The sequence below is a fragment of the Grampus griseus genome (genome assembly GCF_964374135.1).
Source record: "Grampus griseus genome assembly, chromosome: 16".
Classification (NCBI taxonomy): Eukaryota; Metazoa; Chordata; class Mammalia; order Artiodactyla; family Delphinidae; genus Grampus; species Grampus griseus.
Window position 1 is genome coordinate 5,596,719 of NC_139010.1, and position 12,653 is coordinate 5,609,371.

The 12,653-nt window shown below is 43.7% G+C and overlaps 1 protein-coding gene across 1 annotated transcript in view; it reads left to right on the plus strand.

Annotated features, from left to right (window-relative positions):
- DISC1 (DISC1 scaffold protein) overlaps positions 1-12,653 on the plus strand; it is a gene marked incomplete at both ends in the record, with an annotated part of 341,831 nt that overhangs the window by 109,811 nt on the left and 219,367 nt on the right. The window contains one exon of the mRNA XM_082673688.1: positions 8,378-8,604. Coding sequence (XP_082529814.1) covers positions 8,378-8,604 — 227 coding nt within the window. The remainder of the gene's footprint in view (positions 1-8,377; positions 8,605-12,653) is intronic.

A 12,653-nucleotide genomic window follows, 5' to 3' on the forward strand; every position in this document is an offset into this window, starting at 1 on the left:
CATTTTTCTTATCCATTTGAGCCAAAGGTAGCAAAGTGGGTCTTTGCTTTGCTTGAGTGAAGCAATTAGAGCGTTGGCTGTCCACCTGGAAGCACAGGGTGGAGGGTGGTGACTAGGGGGTCTGTCGGGAGTCTCATTACCAACGAGGGGTTGAAAGCTTGGCGGTGTGTGTGCCTGTCTTTGCTATTCCTCATTACCTGTTGAATATGCTTTCCTTGTCTGCCAGGCCAGTCTGTCACCTCTTCTCGTTTTGCCCTGAAGAAGGTTCTTTTAGAGGCAGAGAAAAATCTGAGCTGTGGCCGTGCTTTATGGCAACTGCCGTCAGCTTGGACTCTGAGTAGCGCCTGTCAGGAGGCAGAGCTGTAAGTGTGGACTGGGCAAAGTGGGCGGGACTGGGAAAGACTGGGAATGACTGGGGCTCCGTGGGAGCTCCAGGTAGGCCCAGAGCAGTGGATGCAAGTTGGCCGAGAATCATCAGGGGCTAGAAATCTTGGTGCAGCCCTGAGTTCCAGCCAGGAGGCAACCAGGAGCTCTGGAAGTCGACAGTGTCCCCCAGAGACAAGGAGCCCTGCAACTCTGTCCACACCTGCCTGAGCCTGGAGGCCTTGAGGCAGGAATGGGGAGCATTGATGTCTGGAAAGAGCAGAGGGCTTTAACACTGAGTCCAAGAGCTGGCTTAGGCTCCAAACAGCTGAATGACCTTAGACAAGTTAATGGGGCTCAGACATGTTACTGGAAGCCCTCCCGCTGCCCCCGCCTCAAGCAGAGTGTTCTTTTTATCTGAGTTTGCCCATCCAAGTCCATACAATAGCAAGGTGGCAAAGGGAAGCAAACATTGTTGCTATTTGAAAATATTCTCCAATAAACTGGCACTTTTTTTTTTTAATTGAAGAGACTGTCTTTTCTCCATTGTATATCCTTGCCCCCTTTGTCATAGATTAGTTGACCATAGGTGTGTGGTTATCTCTGGGCTTTCTATCCTGTTCCATTGGTCTATATTTCTGTTTTTGTGCCAGTACCCTATTGTTTTGATTACCGTAGCTTTGTAGTGTAGTCTGAAATCAGGGAGTCTGATTCCTCCAGCTCCATTTGTTTCCCTCAAGATTGCTTTGGCTATTCAAGGTCTCTTGTGTTTCCATACAAACTTTAAGATTTTTTTTCTAGTTCTGTAAAAAATGCCATTGATAGTTTGATAGGGATTGCATTGAATCTGTAGATTGCTTTGGGTAGTATAGTCATTTTCACAATATTGGTTCTTCCAATCCAAGAACATGGTATATCTCTCCGTCTGTGTCATCTTTGATTTCTTTCATCAGTGTCTTATAGTTTTCTGTGTACAGGTCTTTTACCTCCTTAGGTAGGTTTATTCCTAGGTATTTTATTCTTTTTGTTACAATGGTGAATGGGATTGTTTCCTTAATTTCTCTTTGTGATCTTTCATTGTTAGTGTATAGGAATGCAAGAGAATTTTGTGTATTAATTTTGTATCCTGCAACTTTACCAAATTCTTTGATGAGCTCTAGTAGTTTTCTGGTGGCATCTTTAGAATTCTCTATGTATAGTATCATGTCATCTGCAAACAGTGACAGTTTTACTTCTTCTTTTCCAATTTGTATTCCTTTTATTTCTTTTTCTTCTCTGATTGCCGTGGCTAGGAATTCCAAAACTATGTTGAATAACAGTGGTGAAAGTGGACATCCTTGTCTTGTTCCTGATCTTAGAGGAAATGCTTTCAGTTTTTCACCATTGAGAACGATGTTGGCTGTGGGTTTGTCATATATGGCCTTTATCATGTTGAGGTAAGTTCCCTCTATGCCTAGTTCTGGAGAGTTTTTATCGTAAATAGGTGTTGAATTTTGTCAAAAGCTTTTTCTGCATCGAATGAGATGATTATATGGTTTTTATTCCTCAGTCTGTTAACATGGTGTATCACACTGACTGATTTGCATATATCAAAGAATCCTTGCATCCCTGAGATAAATCCCACTTGATCGTGGTGTATGATCCTTTTAATGTGTTGTTGGATTCTGTTTGCTAGTATTTTTTGAGGATTTTTGCATCTATATTCATCAGTGATATTGGTCTGTAATTTTCTTTTTTTGTAGTATCTTTGTCTGGCTTTGGTATCAGGTTGATAGTGGCCTTGTAGGATTAGTTTGGGACTGTTCCTTCCTCTGCAGTTTTTTGGAAGAGTTTGAGAAGGATGGGTGTTAGCTCTTCTCTAAATGTTTGATAGAATTCACATGTGAAGCCCTCTGGTCCTGGACTTTTCTTTGTTGGTAGATTTTTTTTTTAACGTCTTTATTGGAGTATAATTGCTTTACAATGGTGTGTTAGTTTCTGCTCTATAACAAAGTGAATCAGCTATACAGATACATATACCCCCATATCCCCTCCCTCTTGCATCTCCCTCCCACTCTCCCTATCCCACCCCTCTAGGTGGTCACAAAGCACCTAGCTGATCTCCCTGTGCTATGTGGCTGCTTCCCACTAGCTATCTGTTTTACATTTGGTAGTGTATATATGTCCATGCCACTCTCTCACTTAGTCCCAGCATACCCTTCTCCGTCCCTGAGTCCTCAAGTCCATTCTCTACGTCTGCGTCTTTATTCCTGTCCTGCCCCTAAGTTCTTCAGAACCATTTTTTTTATTCCATGTGTATGGGTTAGCATACAGTATCTGTTTTTCTCTTTCTGACTTACTTCAGTCTATATGACAGTCTCTAGGTCTATCCACCTCACTACAAATAACTCAATTTCGTTTCTTTTTATGGCTAGTAATATTCCATTGTATATATGTGCCACATCTTCTTTATCCATTCATCTGTCGATGGACACTTAGGTTGCTTCCATGTCCTGGCTATTGTAAATAGAACTGCAATGAACATTGTGGTACATGACTCCTTTTGAGTTATGGTTTCCTCAGGGTATATGCCCAGTAGTGGGATTGCTGGGTCATATGGTAGTTCTATTTTCAGTTCTTTAAGGAACCTCCATACTGTTCTCCATAGTGGCTGTATCAATTTACATTCTCACCAACAGTGCAAGAGGGTTCCCTTTTCTCCACACCCTCTCCAGCATTTATTGTTGGTAGATTTTTTTGATGATGGCCATTCTGACTGGTGTGAGGTGATACCTCATTGTAGTTTTGATTTGCATTTCTCTAATGATTAATGATGTTGAGCATCCTTTTATGTGTTTGTTGGCAATCTGTATGTCTTCTTTGGAGAAATGTCTATTTAGGTCTCCTGCCCATTTTTGGGTTAGGTTGTTTGTTCTTTTGATATTGAGCTGCATGAGTTGCTTGTATATTTTGGAGATTAATCCTTTGTCTGTTGCTTCATTTGCAAATATTTTCTCCCATTCTGAGGGTTGTCTTTGTCTTGTTTATGGTTTCCTTTGCTGTGCAAAAGCTTTTAAGTTTCATTAGGTCCCATTTGTTTATTTTTGTTTTTATTTCCATTTCTCTAGGAGGTGGGTCAAAAAGGATCTTGCTGTGATTTATGTCATAGAGTGTTCTGCCTATGTGTTTTGGAAGATTTTTAATCACAGATTCAATTACATTACTTGTGATTGGTCTCTTCATATTTTCTATTTCTTCCTGGTTCAGTCTTGGAAGGTTATACCTTTCTGAGAATTTGTCCAGTTTTTCCAGGTTGTCCATTTTATTGGCAAAGAGTTTCTTGTAATAGTCCCTTACGATGCTTTGTATTTCTGCGTTGTCCATTGTAACTTCTCCTTTTTCATTCCTGATTCTGTTGATTTGAGTCCTCTCATTTTTTTCTTGATGAGTCTGGCTAAAGGTTTATCAATTTTGTTTATCTTCCCAAAGAACCAGCTTTTAGTTTTATTGATCTTTGCTATTGTTTTCTTTGTTTCTATTCCATTTATTTCTGCTCTGATCTTTATGATTTCTTTCCTTCTACTATCTTTGGGTTTTGTTTGTTCTTCTCTCTCTAGTTCCTTTAGATGTAAGATTAGATTGCTTATTTGAGATTTTTCTTATTTCTTGAGGTAGGATTGTATCGCTACAAACGTCCCTCTTAGAACTGCTTTTGCTACATCCCATAGGTTTTGGATCTACATGTTCTTGTCATTTGTCTCTAGGTATTTTTTGATTTCCTCTTTGATTTCTTCAGTGATCTCTTGGTTATTTAGTAACGTATTGTTTAGCCTCCATGTGTTTGTGTTTATTTCGGTTTTTTTCCCCCCTGTAATTCGTTCCTAATCTCATAGCATTGTCGTCAGAAAAGATGCTTGATATAATTTCAATTTTCTTAAATTTACCAAGGCTTGATTTGTGACCCAAGATGTAATCTAACCTGGAGAATGTTCCATGTACACATGAGAAGAAAGTGTAAACTGCTGTTTTCCGATGGAATGTCTTATAAATATCAAGTAAATCTATCTGGTCTGTTGTGTCACTTAAAGCTTGTGTTTCCTTATTAATTTACTGTCTGGATGATCTGTTCATTGGTGTAAGTGAGGTGTTAAAGTCGCCCACTATTATTGTGTTACTGTTGATTTCCTGTTTTTATAGCTGTTAGCATTTGCATTATGTATTGAGGTGCTCCTGTGTTGGGTGCATATATATTTATAATTGTTATATCTTCTTCTTGGATTGATCCCTCGATCATTATGTAATGTCCTTCCTTGTCTCTTGTAACATTCTTTATTTTAAAGTCTATTTTATCTGATATGAGTATTGCTATTCCAGCTTTCTTTTGATTTCCATTTGCATGGAATATCTTTTTCCATCCCCTCACTTTCAATCTGTATGTTTCCCTAGGTCTGAAGTGGGTCTCTTGTAGACAGCGTATATATGGATCTTGTTTTTGTATCCATTCAGTGAGCCTGTGTCTTTTGGTTGGAGCATTTAATCCATTCATATTTAAGGTAATTATCGATATGTATGTTCCTATTACCATTTTCTTAATTGTTTTGTGTTTGTTTTTGTAGGTTCTTTTCTTCTCTTGTGTTTCGCACTTAGAGAAGTTCCTTTGTCATTTGCTGTAGAGCTGGTTTGGTGGTGCTGAATTCTCTTAGCTTTTGCTTGTCTATAAAGCTTTTGATTTCTCTGTCGAATCTGAATGAGATCCTTGCCGGGTAGAGTAATCTTGGTTGTAGGTTCTTCCCTTTCATCACTTTAAATATATCGTCACTCCCTTCTGGCTTGTAGAGTTCCTGCTGAGAAATCAGCTGTTAACCTTATGGGAGTTCCCTTGTATGTTATCTGTCGTTTTTCCCTTGCTGCTTTCAATAATTTTTCTTTGTCTTTAATTTTTGCCACTTTGATTACTATGTGTCTCAGCGTGTTTCTCCTTGGGTTTATCCTGTATGGAACTCTCTGTGCTTCCTGGACTTGGGTGGCTATTTCCTTTCCATGTTAGGGAAGTTTTCGACTATAATCTCTTAAAATGTTTTCTTGGGTCCTTTCTCTCTCTCTTCTCCTTCTGGGACCCCTATAATGCGAATGTTGGTGCATTTCATGTTGTCCCAGAGGTCTCTTAGGCTGTCTTCATTTCTTTTCAGTCTTTTTCCTTTATTCTGTTCCGCGGCAGTGAACTCCACCATTCTGTCTTCCAGGTCACTTATCCTTTCTTCTGCCTCAGTTATTCTGCTATTGATTCCTTCTAGTGTATTTTTCATTTCAGTTATTGTATTGTTCATCTCTGTGTGTTTGTTCTTTAATTCTTTTGGGTGTTTGTTCTTTCATTCTTCTAGTTCTTTGTTAAACATTTCTTGCATCTTCTCGATCTTTGCCTCCAGTCTTTTTCCGAGGTCCTGGATCATCTTCACTATCATTATTCTGAATTCTTTTTCTGGAAGGTTGCCTATCTCCACTTCATTTAATTGTTTTTCTGGGGTTTTATCTTGTTCCTTCATCTGGTACGTAGCCCTCTGCCTTTCATCTTGTCTGTCTTTCTGTGCATGTGGTTTTTGTTCTGCAGGCTGCAGGACTGTAGTTCTTCTTGCTTCTGCTGTCTGCCCTCTGGTGCATGAGAAACTGGCACTTTCAGATTCAGTGGGCATCACTGCAAGGTTCGCGTAGCTGAACATGTGAAGTCTGGGTTTTGGTTCTGAACAATATTCGCCAGTTGAAGGTCTCCCCAATTCCTGATGACATCAGAGTGTACAGAACATACTCAGTGTTTGGAGGGAGCATTCGTGGCAGAACTCTGGGGGAAGGTGGATATTCATTTATTCAGCAGGAATTTTTGAGTGCCTGTGACATGCCAGGTACTGTTTGCAATGCTCAGGGTTCCTGTGGAGTTTATGTCCTAGTGGGGGTGGGAGTGCGGAGATAGACAAGAAGTGGCAAATGTGATAAAAGCCTAAATTCTATGCCTAGAATGTTGTAGGGTGGTAAGAGCTACAGTGCATGGACCAGAGTGTTGGGGTAGGGGAGTCTACTCACTGAGAAGGGAGAGTGAAGCGAACGCTTGATGGAAGAGGGAGGGGGGCCTTGCAGAAATCTCCAGTAAGAGCGTTCCCCATGGAGGGGACAGTCACTCGAAGGCTGCAGTGGGAGTGTGCCCCATGCCTTCAAAGGGTAGCCAGGAGGCCAGGATTGCGGAAACAGCAGAGGAGAAGGTCAGTGATGAGAGGGCCTTTGCAGGGCCTTGTGAGGTCTTGGGCTCTTCTCTGACTGGATTGGGAACCATGGGGGGTTTTTAAGCAGTGAAGTTATGTAATTGACCGCAATTTAAAGAGTCACTTTGACATCTGTGTGAGAATAGGGTGGAGGGCCACTGTGGAAAACAGGATGGTGGTTCTTTAAAAAATTAAAAGTAAAATTACCATGTGATTCAGCAATTTCTCTTTTGGGTATAAGCCCCCAAAGAACTGAAAGCAGAGACCCAGAGACATCTCCATAGCAGCATTATTCACAACAGTCAAAAGGTGGAAGCTACCCACGGGTCCATCGACGGATGAATGGATAAACAAAATGTGGTGTATACGTACAGTGCAGGCTTTCAAAGGAAGAAAATTCTGAAACGTGCTACAGCATGGATGAAACTTGAGGACATTATACTAAGTGAAATGAGCCAGCCTCAAAAAGACAAATATTGTATGATTCCACGTATACGAGGTCCCCAGAAGAGTTAGATTCTAGAGACAGAAAGCAGAATGATGACCACCAAGCCTGGAGGCAGGGGGAATGGTGGGGTCAGTGTTTAATGGGGACAGAATTTCAGTTTTGCGGGATGCAAAGAGCTCTGGAGACGGATGGTGGTGGTGGTTGTACAACAATATGAATATACTTAATGCCACTGAATTACACTTAAAAATGGTTAAGATGGTACATTTTATGTTACCTGTATTTTACCACAGTTAAAAAAAACCCCAAAACAAACAGAAAAGAAAAGAATAGGGGATGGGAGTTCAAAGGTTGGAAGTAGGGAGGTGAGATGGGAGACAGTGTCAGTAATACCATAATCTTGGACCAGTGGGATATACGCTGTTGTTTTCTTAGGGTGTCTTGGGTGGATCCTCAGTACCTCCTGCTGTGTGTCCTTCCTCCCCTACTGGAAGAGGGGTCAGTGGGTGATCTGTACCTTGAGGCTGAGAGGACGTGGGTGAGAGATGGGGGGACAGCCAGGGTTAGAGCTATGCTCTTATCAGCTGGAAACCAGCGCATGGAACCTGGGAGTATGTTAATTAAAAGAGTCTCGTTTTAGCTTCAGAATCCTATGGTCAGTGAGATGATGAGCTGCCGTAACACTTTACGCACAGCGGGCATTCAGTTACCTGCTGCTTGTTTTATCCATTGACCTCAAGATTGGACAATACTCGATTCTTTGGATTTTGGTTTGTTGTATTAGTGGAAGTTAAATTTATTTACTATTTTTATGAACCGAGACAGGAGAGTGCTATCTGTGGCATGTCATTTTTCTCGCAATCCTGTAGCCTTAAGAGGCTATTATTTCTGATCTTTCTCTACATGGTAAATTTGCATGTTTGGGGACAGACCCGCCAAGCCTCGTTTGTTTTTCTTTTTTGGTCTGTGGGTTGTGTTTCCTGCTTACTGGTGTCTCAAGTCCATGAAGTTTGCCGCCCTGTGTTCTAGCTCTGTCACCTGAAATGAAGTAAGTCGTTTATATATTTGCTGCCTTCTTCCAAGTCAAATTCTTGGCTCGCCACCCGGAGTTATTTCACGCTTGGGAGGGAATGTTTCTCCTTATGCCAACTAATCAGAAATACAAAGCTGGCGTGATTTTTCCAGTTCAGCAAACCTCCAAAAATCTGCCTGCTTCAGAAGGGCAACTTCACGGCTCTCATGCATATGGCGGACTCTCATGGAAAGGACTCATTTTCAGCAGTGCAGTCTGCCGCGAGCAGGGTGAATTTACACAATCTCTCTCTATTCTCTACAGAAAGAGATCGAAGCCCTCCAAGCCAGGATGTCTGTGCTGGATGCAAAAGATCAACAGCTGAGACGGGAACTAGAAGAGCAGGAGTGGGTCCTCCCGTGGCAGGGCTGCGACCTCATGGGAGGGCTGTCCCTGGGCGAGTTGCAGGAGGTCAGCAAGACCTTGCAGGACACCCTGGCCTTGGCCGAGCAGATTCCCGTCCGTGCAGAGCCGCCCGAAACCATCAGGAGGTACTGGTGATTCCTAACTGATTTTGGATCGCTCATCTCGTTCATCTGTTTATGGGATTGATTTTGTCTGCTGGCCCGCATATATAAATTATTTTCCAAGCAGCGCTTTGTTTTTTCAAGGGAAGCACTGTTGATATTTCGAGTGGCAAAATTCTTCATGGTGTCGGGCAGTCCTGCACATCGCAGGGTATTTGACACCCGGGCTACATACCCGCTAAATACCACGATTCCTCTCCATTCTGATACGGACCTTTCCCATGTCCAAACGCCCCAGGGGTGCCTTCCTTCCCTTTTGAGATCTGCTGGGGCTCAGTTGATTGGAGATTTGGATGCCAGCCTTTGCTGAGGGTGACCAGCTGGAGACAGGAGAGGCTGGTGAGCTGGAGGGAGGAGGCCCCATCAGTGGCCTGGAAGAATGAGTCATTATTCATGGCACTAACATTTACTGAGTCTTACTATGTGCCAGGCACTGTGCTAAGCTTTACTCTGAGTTGCTTCTATTATTATACCCATTTCACAGAGGAGAACAAGAGAGTTTAAGAAGGTCAAATAATTTGCCCAAAGTCCCAATTAATAAGAGCAAAACTGATACTTAAATTCCTGTTCATTACGTCAAAGCCTAGTTTCTTTTCTTTTTTAGTTTTACTTTTCACTTTCTAATTTCTTTTTTTTAATATCTTTATTGGAGTATAATTGCTTTACAATGGTGTGTTAGTTTCTGCTTTATAACAAAGTGAATCAGTTATACATATACATACGTTCCCATATCTCTTCCCTCTTGCGTCTTCCTCCCTCCCATAGCCTAGTTTCTTATCCACTTGCTATAGAGGGAGAACTTTCCTTTTGTTCTGCGTCATGGGAGACCCAAGAGATACACATGGACCTCTTGCCTTTGGGGAGGTCATAACCTTATATGGCGAAAGGCAGAACCCACCCTTACTCATGTTAGACAGAAAGTGAGCCGTGCCTGGATGAACACGCAGGTGTGGTGAGGCCTGCAGGTGCGGCGGGTGTAGAGCAGTGAGGGGGATGGAAGTTCTGCCTGGTTATTACACTGCAGAAAATACTTAAGAAAACGTCACTCCCTGTAGCAGTTGAGAATATGGACTCTACCATCTGATTGTTGTTGCCAGATTTCAGCCAGAAGAAACTCACCATCAAGTCTGCCTGCGCTCTTTCTGCTTCACTTTCGCCTGCGTCCTTACGGTATAGCCTTGGCCTCTAGGGATCTTTCCTGCTCCTGCTTCCCTTGTCCCTCCTATGGAAGTCATGCTACACACACAGACGCACACAGTACACACATGCACACACACGCATGCACACACATACACGCACATACACACACGCACACACATACACACATGCACACACATACAAATGCACGCACATACACACGTGCACACACACGATAATACACATTACGTATCATGTAATTATACGTGTGACGTATGCATTATATTAGATGTATATATGGAGTGTGTGTAATATACAAGATGAAATACACATGTGCATTTATTTTTATGTGTATAAAAGCACACATTTACACATGAAGCTTAAAGTGAGCCTTTTTTGGTCCCGCCATCCAGATGTGTCCTACTTATTTCTCCTTTTGCTTTGAACAGCGCAGAGGTTAGTCTCACTCCTCTCATCTCTCGCACAAGCACTTCGAGGGGAAGAAGGAGGACGTGCTTAGCTTAGAGCCCACTGCAGTATTTCACAAAGCCTCTGTGTTTTGAGCTGAACTCCCGGGCAGCGTCCCTGCAGGTGTGCCCTGTCCCCATACAGAGACACACAGGAGGCAGGGCGCCTGCTTTCTCACTTGCTGACTCATGGCAGGCAGAGCAGCCCGGCGTGGTGGGCAGGCTGTCCTCGTTATTCTCATTTAACAGTTGAGGAAATAAGAACTCAGAAAATTTCCTGGGGATGCAGCTAGTAAGAGACCTAACTTAGATAGTTTCCACTTAGAGAGCTCTTAGTCTAAAGCAAAGAGCTCCAGAGTGTGGCAGCTGATGGAGCTGGGCCCCTGAACTCAGACCTTACCATGTCTAGTCTGTTATTCTGCCCATGTGCTCCAGGCTGCCTTTTCACCAGGACGAGATGCAGACGAAATAGAGGTGTGACTTTAGCCGAGTCATCCAGTGCTCTAATCAACTGAACAGACTCTTGAAAGACCTTTCAAGGTTTGTGGCAATCTGATTCTATGACGCTGTTAGGGAAATCCGATGTAAGGATGGCTCTTGAACGTGCTGCAGTGCCGTCTGGGGGCTCCTCGGGGAGGACCCATCATCCCCGAATCCACCTGTGCCCACGGAGGTTACAGAGTTCAGGTCAGGAGCAGGCTCTCACTTTTTTTTTTTTTTTTGCGGTACACGGGCCTCTCACTGCTGTGGCCTCTCCTGCTGCGGAGCACAGTCTCCGGACGTGCAGGCTCAGCGGCCATGGCTCATGGGCCCAGCCGCTCCGTGGCATGTGGGATCTTCCCGGACCGGGGCACGAACCTGTGTCCCCTGCATCGGCAGGCGGACTCCCAACCACTGCGCCACCAGGGAAGCCCCAGGCTCTCACTTTTTGTGCTGATCTGCCTGCAGGAACACCTGGGCATCTCAGTGACCTGAACCCATGAGGGCTCAGTGTAGGAGGGAGTCTTAGGAATAGAAGGACTAACGGTTGCGTGGCAAGGGTGGGAGGGAAAGTCCCAGAGTGACTGCAAACAAAAAGCAACACGGGCAATTCAATGGCTAGTTCATAGTGTGACCTCCCACCTGTGCTGAGAGCACCGCCAGCACTGAGTGGGGTTCCATGTTGCTGGAGAGGGACCACCCTGAGGCATTCTCGTCATCTGGGGGACCCTGCAGGAGCTGACCCTTGGCATCTCCTTTATTTACTTGGTGGCGCAGGGGGCGCCTCCCAGGTGCAGGTTTCGTCTGGTCAGCTTCCTCTCTTCCACCTGGAGGAGGGCGGCATCGTGCTGTTCCCCGCCATAGATATCAAATGGAAAAACCATCATTGATATGTGTGCTTTCCATAAGAAAGAAGGCACGCTTTTGCCAAGCTGACAGGCTGCGGTACTCACTCCTAGAAATGGAGCATTTGAAAGCAGCCGATGTGGTTTTATTGGCCAACAGAGCAGAGATTCCTTGACCTAGTATCTTAACTAATTGTATCACAGTGTTTGCTATGAGGGATTGGTTTTCTTTTAGAACAATATCCCATAAATGCCCCAGCTAGAAGAACGCATCTTATCTGCATCAATAGCTGTCTTTGTTTGTTGTGAGAGTACAGTGGACCCCTGAATAATGTGGGGATTAATCCCCGTGTAATTCAAAGCTGGTGCTCTGGATCTGTGGTTCCTTTGCATACCGGAATTCAACCAACCACTGACCGTGTAGTATTCACTATTGAAAAATATGTGTGTATAAGTGGATTCTTGCAGTTCAGACCTGTGTCGTTCAAGGGTCAACTGTAGTTTCTTCTCAGGCCAGATGAAGAGATCCAGACAAATTGTGAAATAGGAAAGTCTTGGTCTTATGAAGAGAGGCCAGCTAGAAACTCACGGTGCTGTCTGGGGAGGAGCTGATTCTGACTGATTCCACAGTGTTCAAGTTCCACGGGGAGGCATAGAAATCAAAGCAACAGGTTGAATTTTCTGACATCTGTGTTTTGGATCAAATGTCTTAGCAGGATGGAATGAAAGAGCTGCCTTCCCAGACACCAGAGCTGCCTTTTGATAGAGCCAGAGAGAATGGTTGTCTTCCAATGAATAAGAGGAGAACTTTCTTAAGTACCTGGGTATCAGGAACTCTGCAGTATGGAAGCTTACAGGGCAGGGACGCGTGAAAGACAAAAGCCACTCAAAAGATGTATGTTGTACGTTAGTTGGACTTGCCTTCATCCCTGGGATTCCAATCCCTCAGCTTTAGAACAAACTCCTTGTTTCCTCCTGCAAGTCTTCCTCTGATGGGAGAGGTCTAGAAGGATGGGTTTCTCTAGTGAACCTGATCCTCCCCTACGGAAACCCATCCTCCCCCCTCTCTGTAGTGGGGTTGGGG